Here is an 18664-nt window from a genome sequence, read left to right on the forward strand (position 1 = left end):
GTTAAATTAGGAAATTGTTTAACTAACTTTGTGAATTTAGTTTCAATAGGAATCTGAGAATTTATTAAATTAATTATTCCGCAGTTGTTGTCACTTCTTGAAGGACTTTTAGAAGAAGACCTTGAGAGAAAATTCGAATTTTTCCTTAGTGAACAATAATTACAACAACGACCACTGTCACTCAAAATTGTTGTAGTTACTGGGTTTTTCATTTATTGACGCAATCTGTGCGTCCACAACAGTTTGCTTTTGTGAAAAAGTAGAAAAGATATTTTGACATTTTGTTGTGAAATTGTCAAATGCTTTTAATACATTCAAGGTTGTCTGTTGTGAACACGGGATGGGAGTCATTGTTGAAGAAGTAGAAGAAGTGGAAGGAAATTCAAGAGTCGGCCGCTGTAAATTCTTATTAGTAGTACTTTGAAAATTTGCTTTAAAATTTTGATTTTCTAATGAGGAATTCGAAAGAGCTTCCCATATCTTATAGGCCATTGCCAATAAGTCGGTGGTCTCTTCTTTCCCCGATGCTAGGAGAGCTACTGAAATAGACTTTGGCAGTCTATTACGCCACAGTCTGAGAAGCAGATCTGGGCTCACCAGTTGAGAGTCTCCAATGGAGGCTAAAATCTCTCGATAAAACTCTGAGGGCTTCTGGTCCCCCGTGTGTGTGTTGGAGAGTAGATCATTAAGTCGCTTTTCTTCACTTAAGGAAAAACGGCTAATGATCGCTCTCTTTATACACCCGTACGCATCCTCCGTGGGAATTGTGTTAATTAAATCGATTATAGAATTAATTATCTCTGGCGGAAGATGTGTGACCACCAGATTAAACTTGGTACGATCGTTGGTGATCCTACCAAGGGCAAAGTGTGATTCAATTTGCCAGAACCACGTTTCTGGACGTGCAGCCCAAAAGGGAGGTAGTCTCATATTGACTGCCCAACGTGGTATGGCGTTTCTGGTGCTTCATCACTTCTCAACATAACGAATCAAAGAAATGAAGAAAAATTTTGAGACGATTAATAATTCTTGTTAGTTAATGATTAGTTAAAATTTAAATTTTGAGAGGTCTTTTATATCTCAGTATTGAAAAGGGGTACTCACAGCGTAAATCCACCTCCCAAAATAATGATTTAAAATGTACTTTGCCGAACAAATGTTAAAGGATGAAGCGTGACGTCGGGTCTTGAGTTTTCTAATCCCTTTCATTAATTTTCTTCAAGAAAATATTCATTTCTTAATGAAGTCTTGATGACGTTGTCATTCTTGTCAATGATGTATTTTCACTGATTTTTCTATCGTTCCAGTTCCAACTTCAGCTTTTTAGAAGACAATTTTAATATACGTCTTAAGTAGTATAGTAATGCCGGTTCTGGAGCGGAAATGGCTCCCACGTCACGTGTGACGTCAGAGATAAGTGTGTGACGTAATGTATGACATCATGGAGTGCGCCATCTGTTGGAGAGTGTCGGCGGTGTGGGTAATGTAGGTTTCTGTTGTGGTGGGGGTGAAGCCTATCTTTTGGAGAGTGTCGGCGGTGTAGGTAATGTAGGTTTCTGTTGTGGTGGGGGTGAAGGCCATCTGTTGGAGAGTGTCGGCGGTGTGAGTAATGTAGGTTTCTGTTGTGGTGGGGGTGAAGCACCTTCCGGCCCGCGAGTGCATGCAGGCACCTAGCGGTGGGGCGGTGTTGATGGGTTAAATTAAAACGAATTAAGTAAATAACAGTTAAACAATTTTATTTAATACAATCTAAAATCATTGTTGAGAAAATCATACAACTTTGACGTACGACAAGTGGAAAAAATATACAACTACAACTAATGGTAATAAATATAATTACTGAGGCGGCTATAAGAAGTATCCTATTAATATAACACAATGAAATAGTATTGGTATTGTATAAGATCGATGTCCAATTTCCATTAATAACATTATTATTTTCTAACGTGTACCGCAACTTAAAAGTAATAATCTCACTGAATGTGGTATTGGGGGGAACAATTTCAAAAACGCTATCATCCCCATAGTCATCATAATCAACGGTGGTTTACTGGTATAATCACTAATGAAAGAAATTGATACGTTTTTAACTTCAGTAGGAAATTTAATTAATAAAACTCCATGTAGTATAGTGTAAAATATTGTCGAGTTCATAGTTGTGGTGTATGTATGCGAACGCGGCGACGACTGGTTAGATTTGAATTAAAACTTAAACTAAAATTATGAAAATAACGTTGCGAGATTTTATACATATTTTATCGCTATAAAAACCGCAAAGCAATATAGATAACATGTATGTATCATAAAGTTATATAGATTACATAAATAAATACTTATCTATTATTATTATTAATAATATTGTGGTGACCCCAAGCTAATGTATTAATATAATCAGAATCAATCCATCGCTTAGAGTCATAAGGTGATAGGACCAATTTATTCTGTAAAACGGTAAAAATGTCATGATTGAAACTTCTGAAGATGAGCTGTTTTTTAAATAAAACCGATTTCGTACTCAAACAATCTAAATAATTTTCAAAAGTGATTTTACGTTTAACAATAGCCTTTCTAACCCTTTTCGATTTTTTTGTAATACGTTCACCTGAAACACGATTCGCATACACCTTTGACCTTAAACCAACGAATTCCAGCATTATATTACCACAATTCTCATCTTTCATGAGTCCTAAAACAGCTTTATTTTGGAGCGGAATGTTAAACTGGTTATCTGGACTATAATTCGATGTGTCAAATTTATCTAAATTCAATTTAACCTCATTATAAATGTCATTTGTATAAATTTGAACGGTGAAGCTATCGGTATCCATATAGCATAACCGAATATCTTCACCATATTTCGGCTTTAAATAAGCGTAGTAGAAATCATACATTAATAATTTTGATAGCTCTAAAACGGTAAAACCTATGTATAGAGGTTTATCGTAAACTACGTGAAGCCGCTCCATCTCAATAGCTGAAAACGTTTTAGTGAAAATTTTTATACTTTTAAAATTTAACTTTGAAATTAAACTACGCGCTCCAAGTCGTGGTCGGCCACGACCACCTGTATGAACATCATCCCAGCTAGTGACTAATTTTACATCAACTCGCTTATCAACGTTCTCCATTGTTTTCCCGAATACAGAATTATTCATCAATTTAAAAAAATCTTTCTCAAATGAATTGTTTGCCATCTGACGTAATTCTGTATTTTTGTTAATGTAAGACTTTAACCAAGCCGACTGCTTAAACGATAAAACTCTATTCACACTACTAACTTTAAGGCCATGAGCGACAGCTTGCTTTAAGTTTCTATAATGTATAATATAATTTTTCTTGCTTAATAAATTCGGGATTAAACATCTATCACTTTCACATTCACCATTAGGTGGGATTATGTTTTCAGGGAGAAAAGGTAGATCGTTATGTAGAACGTGTAAATTTTGAGGGTATTCAACATCCACATCTAAAATATAGCCAAAATCAGAGCAATCGGATACATCATTAAAATTGAAATTTCGAATTTGGTTTTCATTTAACCACGTGAACTCACCAACAGGCATAGGTTGCGACATCGCCCACCCACAAATTGTTGGCATCCCAATACATTAAAAAATTTGAGGGTAAATTAGTATCAAAATGTTCCATAAATTTATTATTAGCTCTGGCATGACGTAATGAGCATTGAGAAATACCACCACGAATACCTTTTTTAATAAAGTGAACTTGATCTATATCCGGTAGTAATTCCAATTTAATTTTTGTAAATTTCAACATTGAATCCCACGAAAGACCAGGAGTGGTATAATAATTCGCAGGATCCAAACCGTATGTTCTAAAACAAACTTGCCGAAATTTTTCGAAAACATCAGCAAGTAAAAGAACATCCGACTTTAGATATAGATCCGAATAGTCTTTTAGAGTTTGACACATAAATGTTTCCCACACAGTTTGCGCGTGTAAATATTGTTCATCGGTTATACCTTCTAAAGTGAGTTTATTGAAAAACGCATCTTTACAGGGTAGAACTGTATCATTAAGTTTATCAAAAGAGTTCATGTAATTATATGGAAATATTCCTTTTTTAGTTAATAATTTAAATTGATTGTTGTGTGGGAAAAATTTACGTACATTTTTAAAATCACAATTATCGAGTTTGCTGACTAAAGAATCTAATGAAGATGCCATAAATCTAAACGAATCCAGAAATTTTAGTTTCATAAAAACATCTTCAAACTGATTATTTTCCTTTTCAACTCTATCAACAAGCACCCTTTTACTAAAACTGATGTATCTCTCTTTATTGTTAGGTAATACATCAAGCCCATCACCAAGTTTAGCTATTTCTTTGATAAATAAATGGCAATCATAACCGCTAAAATTATGGAAAAATACTGGAACGAAATGTTGAAGTTTATAATTTAGATTACAGTTTGTATGAGCCGGCCCGCGATATCTACCACTTATGTGATAGTGATCCCGCACCTTAGTTTGGTCTATTGTGAAAGGATTTTGACAAATGAAACAAAATTGTGTAATATCGAAATTATGTTGCTCTTCAGTCGTTAAAGGTAGCATAGGTTTTACGGTTTTAAAGTATTCGCTATAGATAAATTTAGTATCGTTACGTAATTTTGTGATAAAAACTTGTGATGCATCAGGACCCGTGTAAGTTTCAAATTTATTATAACTATCATCCACTGTGGATACTATGTAATATGCGAAACTATAGGGTAAATGCATCTCAATTTTTTCGGTGAAAGATTGGGTTGAATTGGGTTCACAATGCTGGATCGGTAGTAAAAGGGCCTCAAAATCCGCATAAATCACAAACGGGCACATTTGAGTGAATTTATAGTTATTGAATTCTAAAATATTTTGCGGGGTTAATTGTCCAAAAAAATTTGGTGTTGGTTTTACATCTTTCGATGGTATGATGGTCATTTTATGGTTACAATCATTAAGTTGATGTACCTGCAGCTTATTAACGGATGGAAATCGTAATAAACAACCATCACATATGTAATTCGCATGTTCGTGGTTTGAAAGCCGACTAGAAATAAATCGTGATAGGTTTTTTATTAAAACGGAATGACCTATACCGTTTTTAAATAAATATAGGAGATTAATATGTATATCCCGACGTCGTTTAGTAAAATAAATTGGTCCTTCCACCGTGCATCCACCATAATTATCTACAACTAATTCATAAACATTAATACTTAAATTATTCATTAATTCTATTTTAACTAAGTCCTTTAAATGAACTGGGAACATTATACCATTTAAATTAAGTACTGTGCTATAATGTGGATAGCTAGAAATCCGATCCTGAGTAAAATCGGTGGGATAGAGGGCCGCTGTCAAACACCACGCTAAACATGCATCATCATCATCATAGTTTTTAATATTGATACATGCATGTTTTTTAGCGATTTGCTCTGGAAGTCGGATGTATGATGACCCAGACAGCGGCTCATATTTATTGATATTAAGCAGAAGGTTGGATATAGCTAAGAAAGCCCAACCAGATCCACGCTCCTGAAACTCCTCACTCTGATTTAAAATATCACGAGTCATGTCATTGTACACCGCATCCAACTCCGTAGTAGGTGTAATAACTTTAAATTTTGAATTAAAATTTTTTTCCGAAACAAGCACACCCTCTAAGTTATCATCATCGTTTTCATCTGGATCGGATTTAATGAAAAATGCTAATAGTTCAATTTGAACTTTAATAGAATTAAATTTACCTATACTATCCATAATTAATCTAAATACAACATTACCACATTTCTTTAAGTATGATGGTATGTCATCATCGCGCGTTGCACCTTTCACTCTATAAACGGCGATGCGGTTTTTAAAACATGTAGCTATCATTTCCACATCGTTTTCACCATCAACCGGAGATACATGTTCAGCGCAAAGATGCGCTCGAAGTGTTGAAATTGATGGGAATATTTTAGCGCAGATTCCACATTCCTTAAACTTAGAGCTTGAAGAGGTTGTAACTGCAACATCAACGACATCGGCAGCGGATATTGAAGGTATAGGTCCAGGAACATCCATAGCGGATGTTGAAGGTGTAGGTCCCACATCCATCAAACCATGATTTACATTTTGCAAATGGCGTAAAAGATTTTTCTTTAAAGTGAATACTTGATTACAGAATTCGCATGAAAACATTGTACACTTTGTTATTGTAGGAACTACTATTGAAGTGACGCATTAGGTCGCATAAGCCGGCTTTTATGTGTGTGTGTGGGGGAGGTGTTATTGTCATCATGTGGTTTGCACAACATTTCCAAATATTGCATCACATAAAAGTTAATCTCACATATGTTTTCCGAACAAAATCGTCTAACTAAATCCAACTTATCCTTTGAAAACTTAGATGATGAGGAAGATGAGGTCATTATAAAATGTATATAATTTTTAAGATTTAAATTATCCAATATATTCAATTTGTATGAAATTAAAACCGTCTTGGATAAAATTTCACGCACATCTTCCAAGGTTAGCATTATTGGTATAAAATATCTATTTTAAGATCCCACATCATCAACATCATCACCATCTTCATGTTCATATGTTATGTGAATATAATTATCACCATCTACACCATCGTTAGCAGCAACTCTAAGAATTCCTTCAGCTAATGGGATTGTTTCATATGAAAAGTTTAAATTGAAGTGGATGAGCTTAAGCGTATTTATTAATATCATCCAATCATCCCTCAGCAATGTGATTAAATGATTTTGGGATTCAATTAATTTTGAGGTTAATTTTACACAGGTTATAAAACCTCTCGCAGCACTAATTCCAACTTTAATACAAAAATTTTCAGTGGAAAAGTCCGTCTCACCAATAAATTTATTTTCTTTCTCTATAGCAGCCTGAGACTGTTTCCACTGTTTATTCAGTGAGGTCCAGTAAGAGATTTCATCAGAAATTTTACAAATGCTGGTAGCATCCATTTCGCAAAGAGATTGAATGTAAACTAAATCGATTGATCGATGTTGACTCCTTTATATTTCATATCAAACATTTTTTAATATTCAGCGGGAATTAGTAGTTTGTATGAAATGATCGCAGATAATACATATTTAAGTTGATCTAATAGAGATTTATAGGGGCAAGATATACCTAAAATAAATAAACTTTTATCTAAACTATCTGTAACTTCCTTTAAATATTCATCATAACGAATAATTTTATCTCCAACGATGAAATTCAATAAACCATCAGGTGTTTTGTATACTCCATTAAATTTCGTTGGCATCCCAGGAAATAGATCAACAACTGATGTAATAATTTTGTTTCTGTTGTAAAATGACTCGAATTGGTTTTTTTGTTTTTAGATCGATTAACCAAACCCATTGTTTATAGAATACATAAATTTGTTTATTGTAAATTAAAAATCCTGAAAACTTATTGTCCACATCACATACCTCCGCGTGTGCTAGATTCGACAATGTTGGTGTTGCAGATGTAGATGTTAGGGAATGTGTAATATAGGCGGGGGGTGTTGTATTTAACGTAGGAGTTGGATTAACAGTGGTGGTGGTTACACTTTCTGTTGAATTTCCATATAATTGTTGTATATTATAAATATCTTCACGACTTAACGTGAAATTTTCAATATTTATGTTACCATAAATCGGATGCATCACCGAGTTGAGTCGTACATTATGATGTAATCCTAAGGCGTGCCCTATTTCATGCACCATAACTAGAAATAGGTTATGTTTACCTTCTATTGTGGTATTGGTTATATCCCAATCTTCATCTAAATCTACATGAATTTCAACTTTGGATTTTTTAATATGTGGATAGTATGCGTGAGCTAACACGCGCCCTTTACCATCTAAAGAACTCCGACAATATATCGTTGAATTTCGTATACACGTATGATTTTTCGATAGGAAACCTATTAAAATATTAGCGCCCGCAAACGTCCTTTCAAACTTTACGTTAATGTATTTAGACCAAACGTTAAAGGCTCTTTCCACCACGGTTGTAAAACCGGGATATGAAGATGTGTATACATTCCATCTAAGTGTTGATAGATTCCATCTTCGAGTCGTGATTGGTTTGGAACTTAAATTTTCGAATAAATCCACATTACCACATCTAGGCGTCCAAAGTAACTCCAAGGTGTCAAAATTTGCTTGTCCTGTGATTGGGAGATTAAAATATTTTTGGAAATTATTTATACCATCCCTCAACATTTCATTCTCAGTTTTATGCACGCTTATTTTACCAGTACCAGCATTAGCATCTTGTCTGATATAACCATACTTATCTAGAATATTATAAATTTCCACTTCATGCTCGGTTAGCAACCCCGTGATATGTCTTAACATATACATCCAAAGAATCAACAATAATACCTTCATATTTAAAATTTTTTTCCACGTCTACACTGTGTGAGAGTTAGTGAGTAAATGATTAAATATCAATAGGTTATCGATTTATATAATTATTATGGATAAAATAAAAAAATAGTTTCCAATAAAAAAGTAATATTTATTTATTTACATAGAATTTACCAATATATACATCTTTAGAACGAACGATATATATCTAGAGCTAACGATTAACAGCATACATCTCTAGAGCGGGTACTACACAAAAAATTTTTTAAATTAACACAATATCTAGAGCGAACGATTAACAGCATACATCTCTAGAGCGGGTACTACACAAAATTTTTTTTAAAATTAACACATTGTTTTGAGAACAGATTGCTGGGGCACTAATGTGGAACCAGCACGGAGTGATGGTTAAATTTAATTTATTGCTACTGTCTTCATCAAATTCGACTCCAATATCGGTTATAATACATCTACCAGCGCGCGCTTCCAAAAAATGGGCTTTTTGATTACCCTTAACGTAAATTTGATTATAATTGGATAATAAATCATCAATTATATTTAAACCATCTGATTGTTCCATCCATCCATCGTTGTACGATAATTTATGGTGGTTACGCTCTAAATATCTCACCGATCGCTGATCTTGTGTAGATAACTTCTGGTATGGTATGTCAGACTTCAAGTTTAGATGCACCACATAATCACTAGTGAGATCAAGAAGTGTAAACTTTTTTAGCATAAAGTCTGAATTAATATGAAAACCTTGAGGGTCTGCGATCGCTCTTTTGAACATCTTGATGTAAACTAGCATGCGGTAAGTAAGCGCACTTTAATTTATAATGATAGACACCTCCCCACTTAAAGGTTTATATGCATACATGGATTCTTGTATCAAGAGACAGTAAGCCTTCGTATCAGGCGGAAAATCCATATCGCTTTGAATTTCAATACGTACTTCACATGAAGTAGATGGCGCTGCTTCTTCATCATTATTTTTTGTAGTATCAACAACAAACAACGATCTCTCTTTAAAGCTTTTGAAATCCATAAGCGGCTTTTTTCGCGAAGATTCCCAAATGTAGGGTTGAAACTCGGTGTACATTTTATATAATTCCACATAATTTTCCTTTGCGAAGTTTAAATTCATAGATTCGAACGGATAACAGTATGAGTTAAGATATACTTTAAGATCAACGATGTTTAAGTGATCGAAGAAAGTGCAGTCGGAAGCGACGTGATCTTTTCTCTTAGTTTGAAACCCAACTATAACGTATTGAGGTCGACCCCTGTTGGACGTTGATGTGACCGACCATATCTCCTTATTACCTTTTCGCATTGATGGTAGCTCGTAAAAGGACCATTTTCGAAATGGTACTAGAATATTTGAATTTTTATTTAAACCATCTAAAAGCTTCATTTTTATCGTTGGGCTAGGATAGACATGTTTTGCTAACAATGTAACCGTTTTTATAGCAAACTTTGCACTACTAGGTTTTGTTTTGACGTTTGATGTGGCTTTGTAGCAATTAGAGTCCGTCCGACTTCTAACAAATCTGAATTTAAAACGTCCTTGCATAATGTGATTATAATCTCGGAATAGACCGAATATATGACTAAGTGGTATTTGAAACATGAAATTGTTGTTTGCATCCACCGTTGGTAGATCTCCTTCAGGTGGCCATTTTAAACCAGCGATTTCTAAAGTTTTACACTCCACATCGTTTAATTGGAGTAGAGTTCGAATGAGTGATGTTAAACCTGGCTCTCGAACCCGCTCAATTTCCGTTCCATTATGCTCAAATGCGATGTATTCAAATAGAAAAGTTGGTAGGTTATGTGTTAATTGAATAACATCATTAGCAGGATCACCTAAAGTTTTTGTAAAATTACCCTCGATGCGTAGATAGCTTTCAAAAAATGAAAATAGGACGTCTTCTTGGTTCAACTCGATGATAAATATATCATTGTTTTCAAAAGAATTTGTAGATGGATGATAGCTATGCACTTGCTCTCTAGCTATGGAATTATCCGTGATAGGTTCGCGGTATATATTTAATTTTTTTGTTGACATGATAACCCAGTTTCTCGAGGAAACGTCGGTTGTCCGCTCGCAATGATGTCTTTTTGTATACTGCTCTAGAACCCTTCTTTCCAATCGAGTTATAACGTTTTTTTGTAGTCGAAGGATGTTGATGTCGTTGAGGATCGCTGCTGCTGTTTCAATTCTAACCTAACAACTATTTCTTCACCTCGAAAATTAACCAAATTACCACGCTGATCGAGCAATCTAATTGTGATGTTCGATATCGCGTTGTCTGAATTGATTGGTAAATAGATGGGATTCCTAGGTTCAATATTTATACTGAAACCAGGATCCACCGTTGGAGCAAATTCGTATAAAGTATGTGATAGCTTGCTATTGTAGTATGACCCAGAAATTATATTACACTCCACTCTAATGGTTGTTACGCGAATTATGTTGACTGGGAGATCGGAGTAGTGTTTTATACCTGCAGGTAGAGTTCTACCCTCGGAAAACCCCAATACCGAAGCTAACGTATTAGGCTTAGAAAAATCAACCCCAAAATAATCGCTCTTTAATTCGCACTTTAAGGTATTATTATTAGCTTTGAGGGTGAAATACTTATTAGGATCGTCAACGGTATCATCTAAACCAACAATTCATAGAATCTCTTTTTGTAAATATTTCTCGATATCAGTAATTTCGTAAGAACCTGTAGGAATTGTGATAACATTTATTGCAGGTCCCACGTCTATAATCGCTTGTCGAGCGGAATTTATCGCGTTTTCTTCAGTAAAATAAAATATATTGTTAACTCCTTCTTCAATATTAGGTATACTATTGTAGGTGTGGAATCCAATAAGCCCCAAAGAGTAGTTTAATTTAGGATTCAAATCTATTAGTGGATAATAATCTTCAGAAATTTCGCTTTTTCTACCAACCAGTGTGAACGTTTGAGACATTTTTAATCAAATGATGAGTTTTCGGTGTTTAACAGGAAATTTATACATAAATGTCCACAGTTAAAGGGGTTCTCTTTTTGAAAATTTTCATGATTGTACACAATTCGACAATTTTTCAAATAATTCAGTAGTTCAAAGGGAGGTTTAAGATCGCCATAGCTGTCGAAGTACAACGCTTGATTACCATTCTTTTTATAGGCTACCCAATGGGTTCCGCGGCCGTTTCGATCATCTAAATTTATAACTGCTGATTCCTTATATTTAGGACCGCTCTTAGGTAATTCATTCCGCATAAATACACCGCGAAAATTTGAAATTTTTAGAGCTTTAACGAATTGAATTATATCAAGATTTGTTAGAGGTCTGTTGGGTAGCCTATCTACAAGTTTTTTTGTTTCTTTTTTTTACTTAAATATAAACCCAATCCTTTTTTATATTTCTTGATGTAGAGACCATTACCCGATTTACCTATTGCGATAGCTTCCATCTGTTTATTATGCCGTTCAGCCTCTTCTAATTTCTCTTTAGCCTCCTGTCCACTCTTTATAGCCCGATACACTCCTGCCGTACCACCGGATAATGCTCCGAGGGCTGAAAGCCCAGCAAATATGGCAGGTAAAATTGGAAGAATACCTCCCCTTTTAATCGGTAACGGTATTGCTTGAGGGATTTTTATTTTTTTCCTACCACCAACAGTTTTCACGGCTATACGAGCGCTCTTTAGCGCTAATTGAGCTGCTTCCCGTAAATTATCAGTAGATTTTGGTAGATCTTTAACTATGCGGTTTACAAGCGTGCGTTTAAATGCTAGCGGTTTATTAGATTTATATTTTAAAGCTCCTCCTTTTTCTACTCCTCGAATTATATTTTCTTTTTCACATCGTTTTTTTTTCTTCGAAATTTTTCTTTTTAAGACGCCCGTTGACGGCGGTTTTGGTTTAGTTTGACGACGACTCCGCCTATTATGGCCGAGGCCTAATTTTCGTTTTGCTTTCATAACGTTTGTAACCATCCAAGCTGATGCCTTTTCACCAAACGTTGAGTCTTTAGCCTTAACTCTTTCCCAAGCGTTTTCCTCCAAACGCTTATCGGCTTCGTGACGTCGATCTAAAGTATTACTATTAGAATACGCTATATCGTGTTCTCTACAAGCACGATCTAGCGGGTTAATACCAGTATCCCCACGTGCTAGACGCTTCTTTAATTTTGTGCCCGGTCCACAAAATTGATAGCCTGGAACGTGTAACTCGATTGGTAGTTTGTTGATAAGCGTATTAAAACCACCTCCTCCTCCTAACGTTGTAGGTGATGATATGATGCTGTTATCACGTATGAACATCACATTGAAATGGTGGTATTTTAAAGTTTCCAACAAATATATAGTTGATGTGGGGTGTGTTTCATATTTAGTAGCATAATGCGCATTGTAAAGCATCCATCGCTGTCTATGTCATCCATCGATCTAGATCGGCTGGTGATGACTCAATCTACATCCGATCGACGTCAACGTCATGGTGAGCTCATGCCGAATAGTTTGCGGGCGATAGTATGCGGTCCAAGCGGATGTGGGAAAACAAATTTAATGCTAAATCTTATTTTCGATATAAATGGTTTAAAATTTGAAAACATTTACATCTATTCTAAATCACTACATCAACCGAAATATGAATTGTTAGAAAAGGTTTTAAAACGGCTACCAGATGTGGGGCTTTATCGCTTTGCAGATAATGAATCAGTTGTCGATCCAGCTGAAGCTAAAGAGAACTCAATCTTTATATGTGATGACGTGCGTGTGATAAACAAGACAGGATTCGAGCGTTTTTTTGTATGGGTAGACATAAAAACATTGATTCATTTTATCTTACACAAACTTATACGAGAATACCTAAACATTTAATTAGGGATAACGCTAACGTTTTAATGTTATTCAAACAGGATGAGCTTAATTTGAAACATGTATATGATGAACACGTTAACACCGATATGAAATTTGATGTTTTCAAAGAGGTTTGCATTCGGTGTTGGAATGATGGTGGGCCGTACACACCGATGATACTATGATATTATGAAGGATTTTGAAATTAAAAATGGTAGATACCGTATGGGAATGGATAAATTTCTCCACCTAGACTAAATTTAATTATTCATACATAGGTTTTCACAATGTAAACATGTCACCATCACATAATCGATCTAATAATAAGGATGTTATGAAATCAATTCGTGAAAGAGATAAAGCTATAATTAGTATAACGAATAATATTAAGAAAAAGTATCTGGCTCTTAAACTCGGTCGTGATAGAGATGATAAACTCATCGCTAAACTTCATCAACCGTTGCTTGAACCGCTGAAGGACATCACTAATAAATTAAACGATGGAAATAAAGCTACACATTTCCATCACCACTACCCACCACCACCACCGATAGGGTTAAAACCTGATGATGAGGGAATCGAAGAATTTAAAACCCCCACCTTGTCCGGAGTTAGTGTGAAAAAAAGGAAATTACTACTAACACCTGAATCGAAAGTAAAGTCTGATGAGACCTCAATTGAAAATTTACCGCTCCAAATTCAGCAATATTATCTTAAAAGGGGGATTATTGATGATAGGATGGGTATACGGCGCTCCTCTGGCGATAACGGATGGAAGATTGGATCGAAGGCAGTTCAATTTAAGCCATCCCATATTATCATAGGTGGTGAAAAACAATTTCAAGCTACCCCCGGTCTATATGAGCTCATACAATTAAAGGAACCTAAACACTACACAGACGATGATTTAAAACAATATAAAGCGATTTTACAATATACCAGCGCGCATAGACATAATTATGAGTATGATGGTTATATTACGGGAAATATCATCCAAGTATGTTAAAATAATTAAACCCCTATTTAACGTGGGGGATGGAGAGGGGCGAGGAATTTCGGATAAATTTCTAGAAGTTAACAGTAAATCCATTCAGTATAAATTCTGGGATGATGTTAATGAATTGGTAGATCGTTTGAGATTGTTGCATGCATCACAAGTGGCTAGTAATAATTCACATACCAATGAAATTACTTCAATTATAGAGGAATTGAAAGAAAGCAACATTATTTCCTAATGCACTCAGCCGTTGTTAGTATTGATAAATTTGGTCGCACTTCATGGAGTAAATCAGATGGTGGCGATGAAGGTGGTAGATTTGCATTTCAACGAAACATCGGATTCTCTTTGACCGCAGATGGTGATTATGATGTTCAGGGTCGAAAATTATCAAACGTTAAGCGACCTGAAGCCGCTGATGATTGTGCTATAAAACAAAACGTGGATGAAATGGATAAAGAATGGGGTGTTAAGTTTTTAGAAACAACAAAATTATTTATTGATACTAAAAATGAATTTACTAAACACTGTAAAGATTTAGAAGATAATCTCACGATGTATGTTAGAAAACAAATAACGGATATAGAGAATAAAACAGAGCGTAAAATAGACCATACTAATATGAAACTTAAACAATATGCGGATGAAACTTGTAAGAATAAAATCTTAAAGGAAGTTGATGATAAAATAATTGATACTAATAAGAAACTTAAACAATATGTAGATGAAACTTATATGAAATATAAGGATGAAATCTTGAAGGAAATTGATAAAGCTAAAGCGGAAATTACTTTAGATCATCGCTCAAACTTAAAATAAGGTGGAGGTAGATAAGGAATTCATATATTTCAACGGTACTTTGTTTGATATTGTAAACTTAGTTAAAACATCCAACGAGAATATTCGAAATAGCATTACGGATGTTCAGAAGCGAATTGATTCCCTAGATGCGGATCTAAAATCACGTATTGATAAACTGGATAGTAGAATCCCTTGAATTGAAGAAGAATAATACCATCAATGGCTAAAGTATCCAAAGCAAAGGAGACCATAGTTGAAGAACTACATCGTCCGACTAGGCGTATATTTCCTCGACGAAGAACTATACTAAAGGGGATCGATGATCTATGGCAAGCTGATCTTATTGAAATGATTGAGTTCGCTAAAGTTAATTCCGGAAATAAATACATTCTAGTTGTCATCGATTGTTTTTCAAAATACCTATGGACTCGACCGCTAAAAACCAAATCAGCCACGGATGGTACTCACGCGTTACGCACAATCTTATCTGAAAACGGACATCGCACGCCTCGCAACCTACAAACGGACAACGGTAAAAAATTCTACAATAATCAATTTAAAAAATTGATGGAAGAATTTAACATTAACCATTATTCTACGTTCAGCGTTATGAAAGCTTCGATGGCTGAACGTGTTATTAGAACTATAAAACAAAAATTGTATAAATTGTTTAGTCTTTACGGAAATCATATATGGCTGCAAACTTTAAAAGATGTAACATTAAAATACAACAACACAAAACATAGTACCACAAGGTTAGCGCCAGCTCAAATTAATTCGAAATCCGTTGAAAACGAACTGCTTAAAACGGTGTACAACCACATTAAGATTGCCGGTAAAGGAAAATTTAAAATTGGCGACGTCGTTCGAATTAGTAAATATAAACATGTTTTCGATAAAGGCTACTTACCCAACTGGACTACTGAATTATTTAAAATTGTTAAAGTGCAAATTACAAATCCTGTAACCTATATATTGGAAGATATCAACGGGCAGCCGATTAAAGGCGCGTTTTATGAATTTGAACTTCAAAAATCTAGACAATCGGATGCATATCTTGTTGAGAAAGTGTTAAGACGTAAAAAGAATATGCTATATGTAAAATGGCTAGGTTTTGATTCAACACATAATAGTTGGATATCTAAAGATAATATTGTATAATTTTTAAGTTTTATAAATTATAATTTTTTTTAAAAATCTACAAGGACAATTTTATTTTATAAACAAATTGATATTAACAACCATAGAAACCGAGTTTTCCGGAGATAATTAAAATGATTCATATTCAAACCAAATCTTCCTGTTTTCGTTAATTTTTTTAGATATCATCTCTCGGTATAAATAGCGTGTCTTATGTTTTACAGTTAGTTTAAAGTAGGTTTTTTTTAATGCAACATGAACAATAACAATGCAAACGAATATGCGGCAATCTCCTTGGATCTAATCCGGGGGATTTGTGAATTACATCATCCAAATGTAAGTTATACCTATACTAGAATTAATTTTTCAATATGTAATATTAATTTTTTAGCCCATTATGATTGTAACAACTAATGGTGGTTTGGAGGACTCGCTCGTGCAGGGGGGGCGCATAGTTTATAGCTATGTGACCCCCACAGATTTTTTAATAATTTCTGAGAACGAGGTTGTGCCATCTCATTTTTTTATACTCTGTAAGTATTTTTTCTTTTTACTTTAATTTTGTATTAATTTTTTATACTTTTATTTATAGTCGGAGGAGTAATTTTACCACCGCCACCGCTTATCCCATTAGATATGGTCGATTTAACCGGTGAAGGTAATGATGACTTATGTAGTTGGTTTTTTACTTTTTAATTAATTTTATTTTTACAGAGGAATTGATCGATCTAACGACGGGTACCGGTGGTGGTGTAGGCGCTGTTAATTCTGTGGTAATAGAAATAGACATTACCACAGATAACGATTCAGCGGTAATTGATATATTTTTATTTTATATTCAGTTGGCTTTTATACTTTTATTTCATTTTATTTATAGCCGGAAGAGTAATTTTTGCTGCCGCTTATCCCATTAGATATGGTTGACGTAACCACTAAAGGTGATGATGACTTAGTTAGTTTTTTACTTTTTAATTAATTTTATTTTTTTATAGAGGAAGTAATCAAACGCTGTTAATTCTGCGGTGCAGTATAGCTATGGGCGTTCTGGACCAAAATCCCATAAGATTTAACATTGGGGGTCCGAAATCACATTTTATCCCCACCATTATCTGTTGAAGGCAATGATGATGTAGTTAGTTTTTTACTTTTTAATTCATTTTATATTTTTTACAGGTGGAGTTATGGTATCGCCACTGGTGTTGGTAATGATGACCATGTGATCGTTATCGCTGACTCCATGAGCGCATCACATTTAGTATTTTATAAAATCTTTAATTTGTTATGTTTGATTACAGTATTGTATTGTATAAAATTAAATTAATATATAAGAAATTAATTAATATATTTTATTTAACTTATTTTATTTAACATGTTTTATTTACATTTCATTGAATATCCTATGTACATGTGATGAGCATTCCGTTTTTAATAGCAACCTGAAGTTGGGGCGTCTTAAACAAAAGTTACACCAATTTCCAAACTCTAGAATAGTATCGCCACACTCTTCTGTTGAAACTATTTCATGATCGGTTTTACATTCTTCATATGCTACTACAAACAGCCGTTCCGCAAAAAAATCTTTGAAACCTCTAACATATATGTTATAGCGCCTTATACAATCATGACACACCCCACCATGCGTTGTTTTATAATAGCACCACCACATACATATCTGCTGATTATCTTCAAAGATTGCATCACTTTGAAATTTTAAAAAAATTAGCATCCGTTGTTTATTCATTAATTTGCTCCTATCTACCTATAACTACTGAAATGGAATGATAGCGCTTTTATACACCGATGATTCATTTCATAATTAAACGTTTCCCGTTCGATACATAGCATTTCATAATTTATATTGTGATCATATGCACCCACTATCTCATCCCAATTATCTTCAACCCAGGTGTTCCATAGCGCTAATACTAACCCCCAGGGTAAATACAAATGTAGTCTTAAAATTCCCACTCTGTTATTTACACTTAAATTTATACGTTTTAATGCTATGTCGCGTAAAGACACTGGTTGGAATTTATATGAACTCATTTTTACTAATATTAAAAAATTACTATCATACATCCTTACTTATATACCTATGTCCATTCCACACCACATCCGTTATCCCTTGCAAATGAAATAAATTCTGAAATTAATTAATCAGTTACATATTTAACTTCTAAAAGAAAACATGTATAAAATGATGTCTCAGGAAGAATTTAGATGCGCATTGAAGGTGTTTTTAAACGATATTATTCTACATGCTGAAAACTCTGAAATCGAGTTGAAACTATTAAATTTAGAAGACCTGGACACTGAATTATTTGAAAATGTTGAGTTCATTATGTATTGTGATTATTTATCGATAAACTGGAAAATCTATCGGAATGGAAATACGTTCTATGCTAGAAATAGTGATGTATTTGAATTTCATAATAAATTTAAAAGTTTTTTAAAAGAAAAAGGACACTTTATTGAAAATGAAAA

At 34.2% G+C, this 18664-nt stretch overlaps 2 protein-coding genes and 2 long non-coding RNA genes across 4 annotated transcripts; 1 reads left to right on the forward strand and 3 right to left on the reverse strand.

Annotated features, from left to right (window-relative positions):
• Nucleotides 1–6548: 6548 nt before the first annotated feature.
• On the reverse strand, nucleotides 6549–8402 carry LOC139432713 (matrilysin-like). The gene is made up of 2 exons (XM_071201479.1): nucleotides 7455–8402; nucleotides 6549–6704 (listed from the first exon to the last, which is right to left on the reverse strand). The coding sequence occupies exons 1-2, from the start codon at nucleotides 8400–8402 to the stop codon at nucleotides 6549–6551; spliced, it is 1104 nt and encodes a 367-aa protein (XP_071057580.1).
• Nucleotides 8403–9210: 808 nt separating this feature from the next.
• LOC111421833 (uncharacterized) lies at nucleotides 9211–10452 on the reverse strand. Its single transcript, XM_023055030.2, has one exon. The coding sequence runs from the start codon at nucleotides 10450–10452 to the stop codon at nucleotides 9211–9213; it is 1242 nt and encodes a 413-aa protein (XP_022910798.2).
• A 6417-nt stretch (nucleotides 10453–16869) lies between these two features.
• LOC139429108 (uncharacterized) lies at nucleotides 16870–17298 on the forward strand. Its single transcript, XR_011639811.1, has 3 exons — nucleotides 16870–16992; nucleotides 17058–17118; nucleotides 17173–17298. It is a non-coding gene; the product is annotated as an uncharacterized lncRNA (long non-coding RNA).
• Nucleotides 17299–17505: 207 nt separating this feature from the next.
• On the reverse strand, nucleotides 17506–18266 carry LOC139429107 (uncharacterized). The gene is made up of 2 exons (XR_011639810.1): nucleotides 17940–18266; nucleotides 17506–17880 (listed from the first exon to the last, which is right to left on the reverse strand). It is a non-coding gene; the product is annotated as an uncharacterized lncRNA (long non-coding RNA).
• Nucleotides 18267–18664: the final 398 nt, after the last annotated feature.

This window comes from Onthophagus taurus, chromosome 2, assembly GCF_036711975.1.
Source record: "Onthophagus taurus isolate NC chromosome 2, IU_Otau_3.0, whole genome shotgun sequence".
Classification (NCBI taxonomy): domain Eukaryota; kingdom Metazoa; phylum Arthropoda; class Insecta; order Coleoptera; family Scarabaeidae; genus Onthophagus; species Onthophagus taurus.

What these genes read in the sequence shown, in the direction of transcription:
- LOC111421833 (XM_023055030.2), bottom strand. Translation starts at nt 10,452, where the DNA reads ATGTCAACAAAAAAATTAAATATATACCGCGAACCTATCACGGATAAT.
- LOC139432713 (XM_071201479.1), bottom strand. Translation starts at nt 8,402, where the DNA reads ATGAAGGTATTATTGTTGATTCTTTGGATGTATATGTTAAGACATATC. An exon ending in CGAATCTAGCACACGCGGAG is followed by an intron (nt 6,705 to 7,454) that starts GTATGTGATGTG and finishes AATACGCTTAAG; the next exon opens with CTCATCCACTTCAATTTAAA.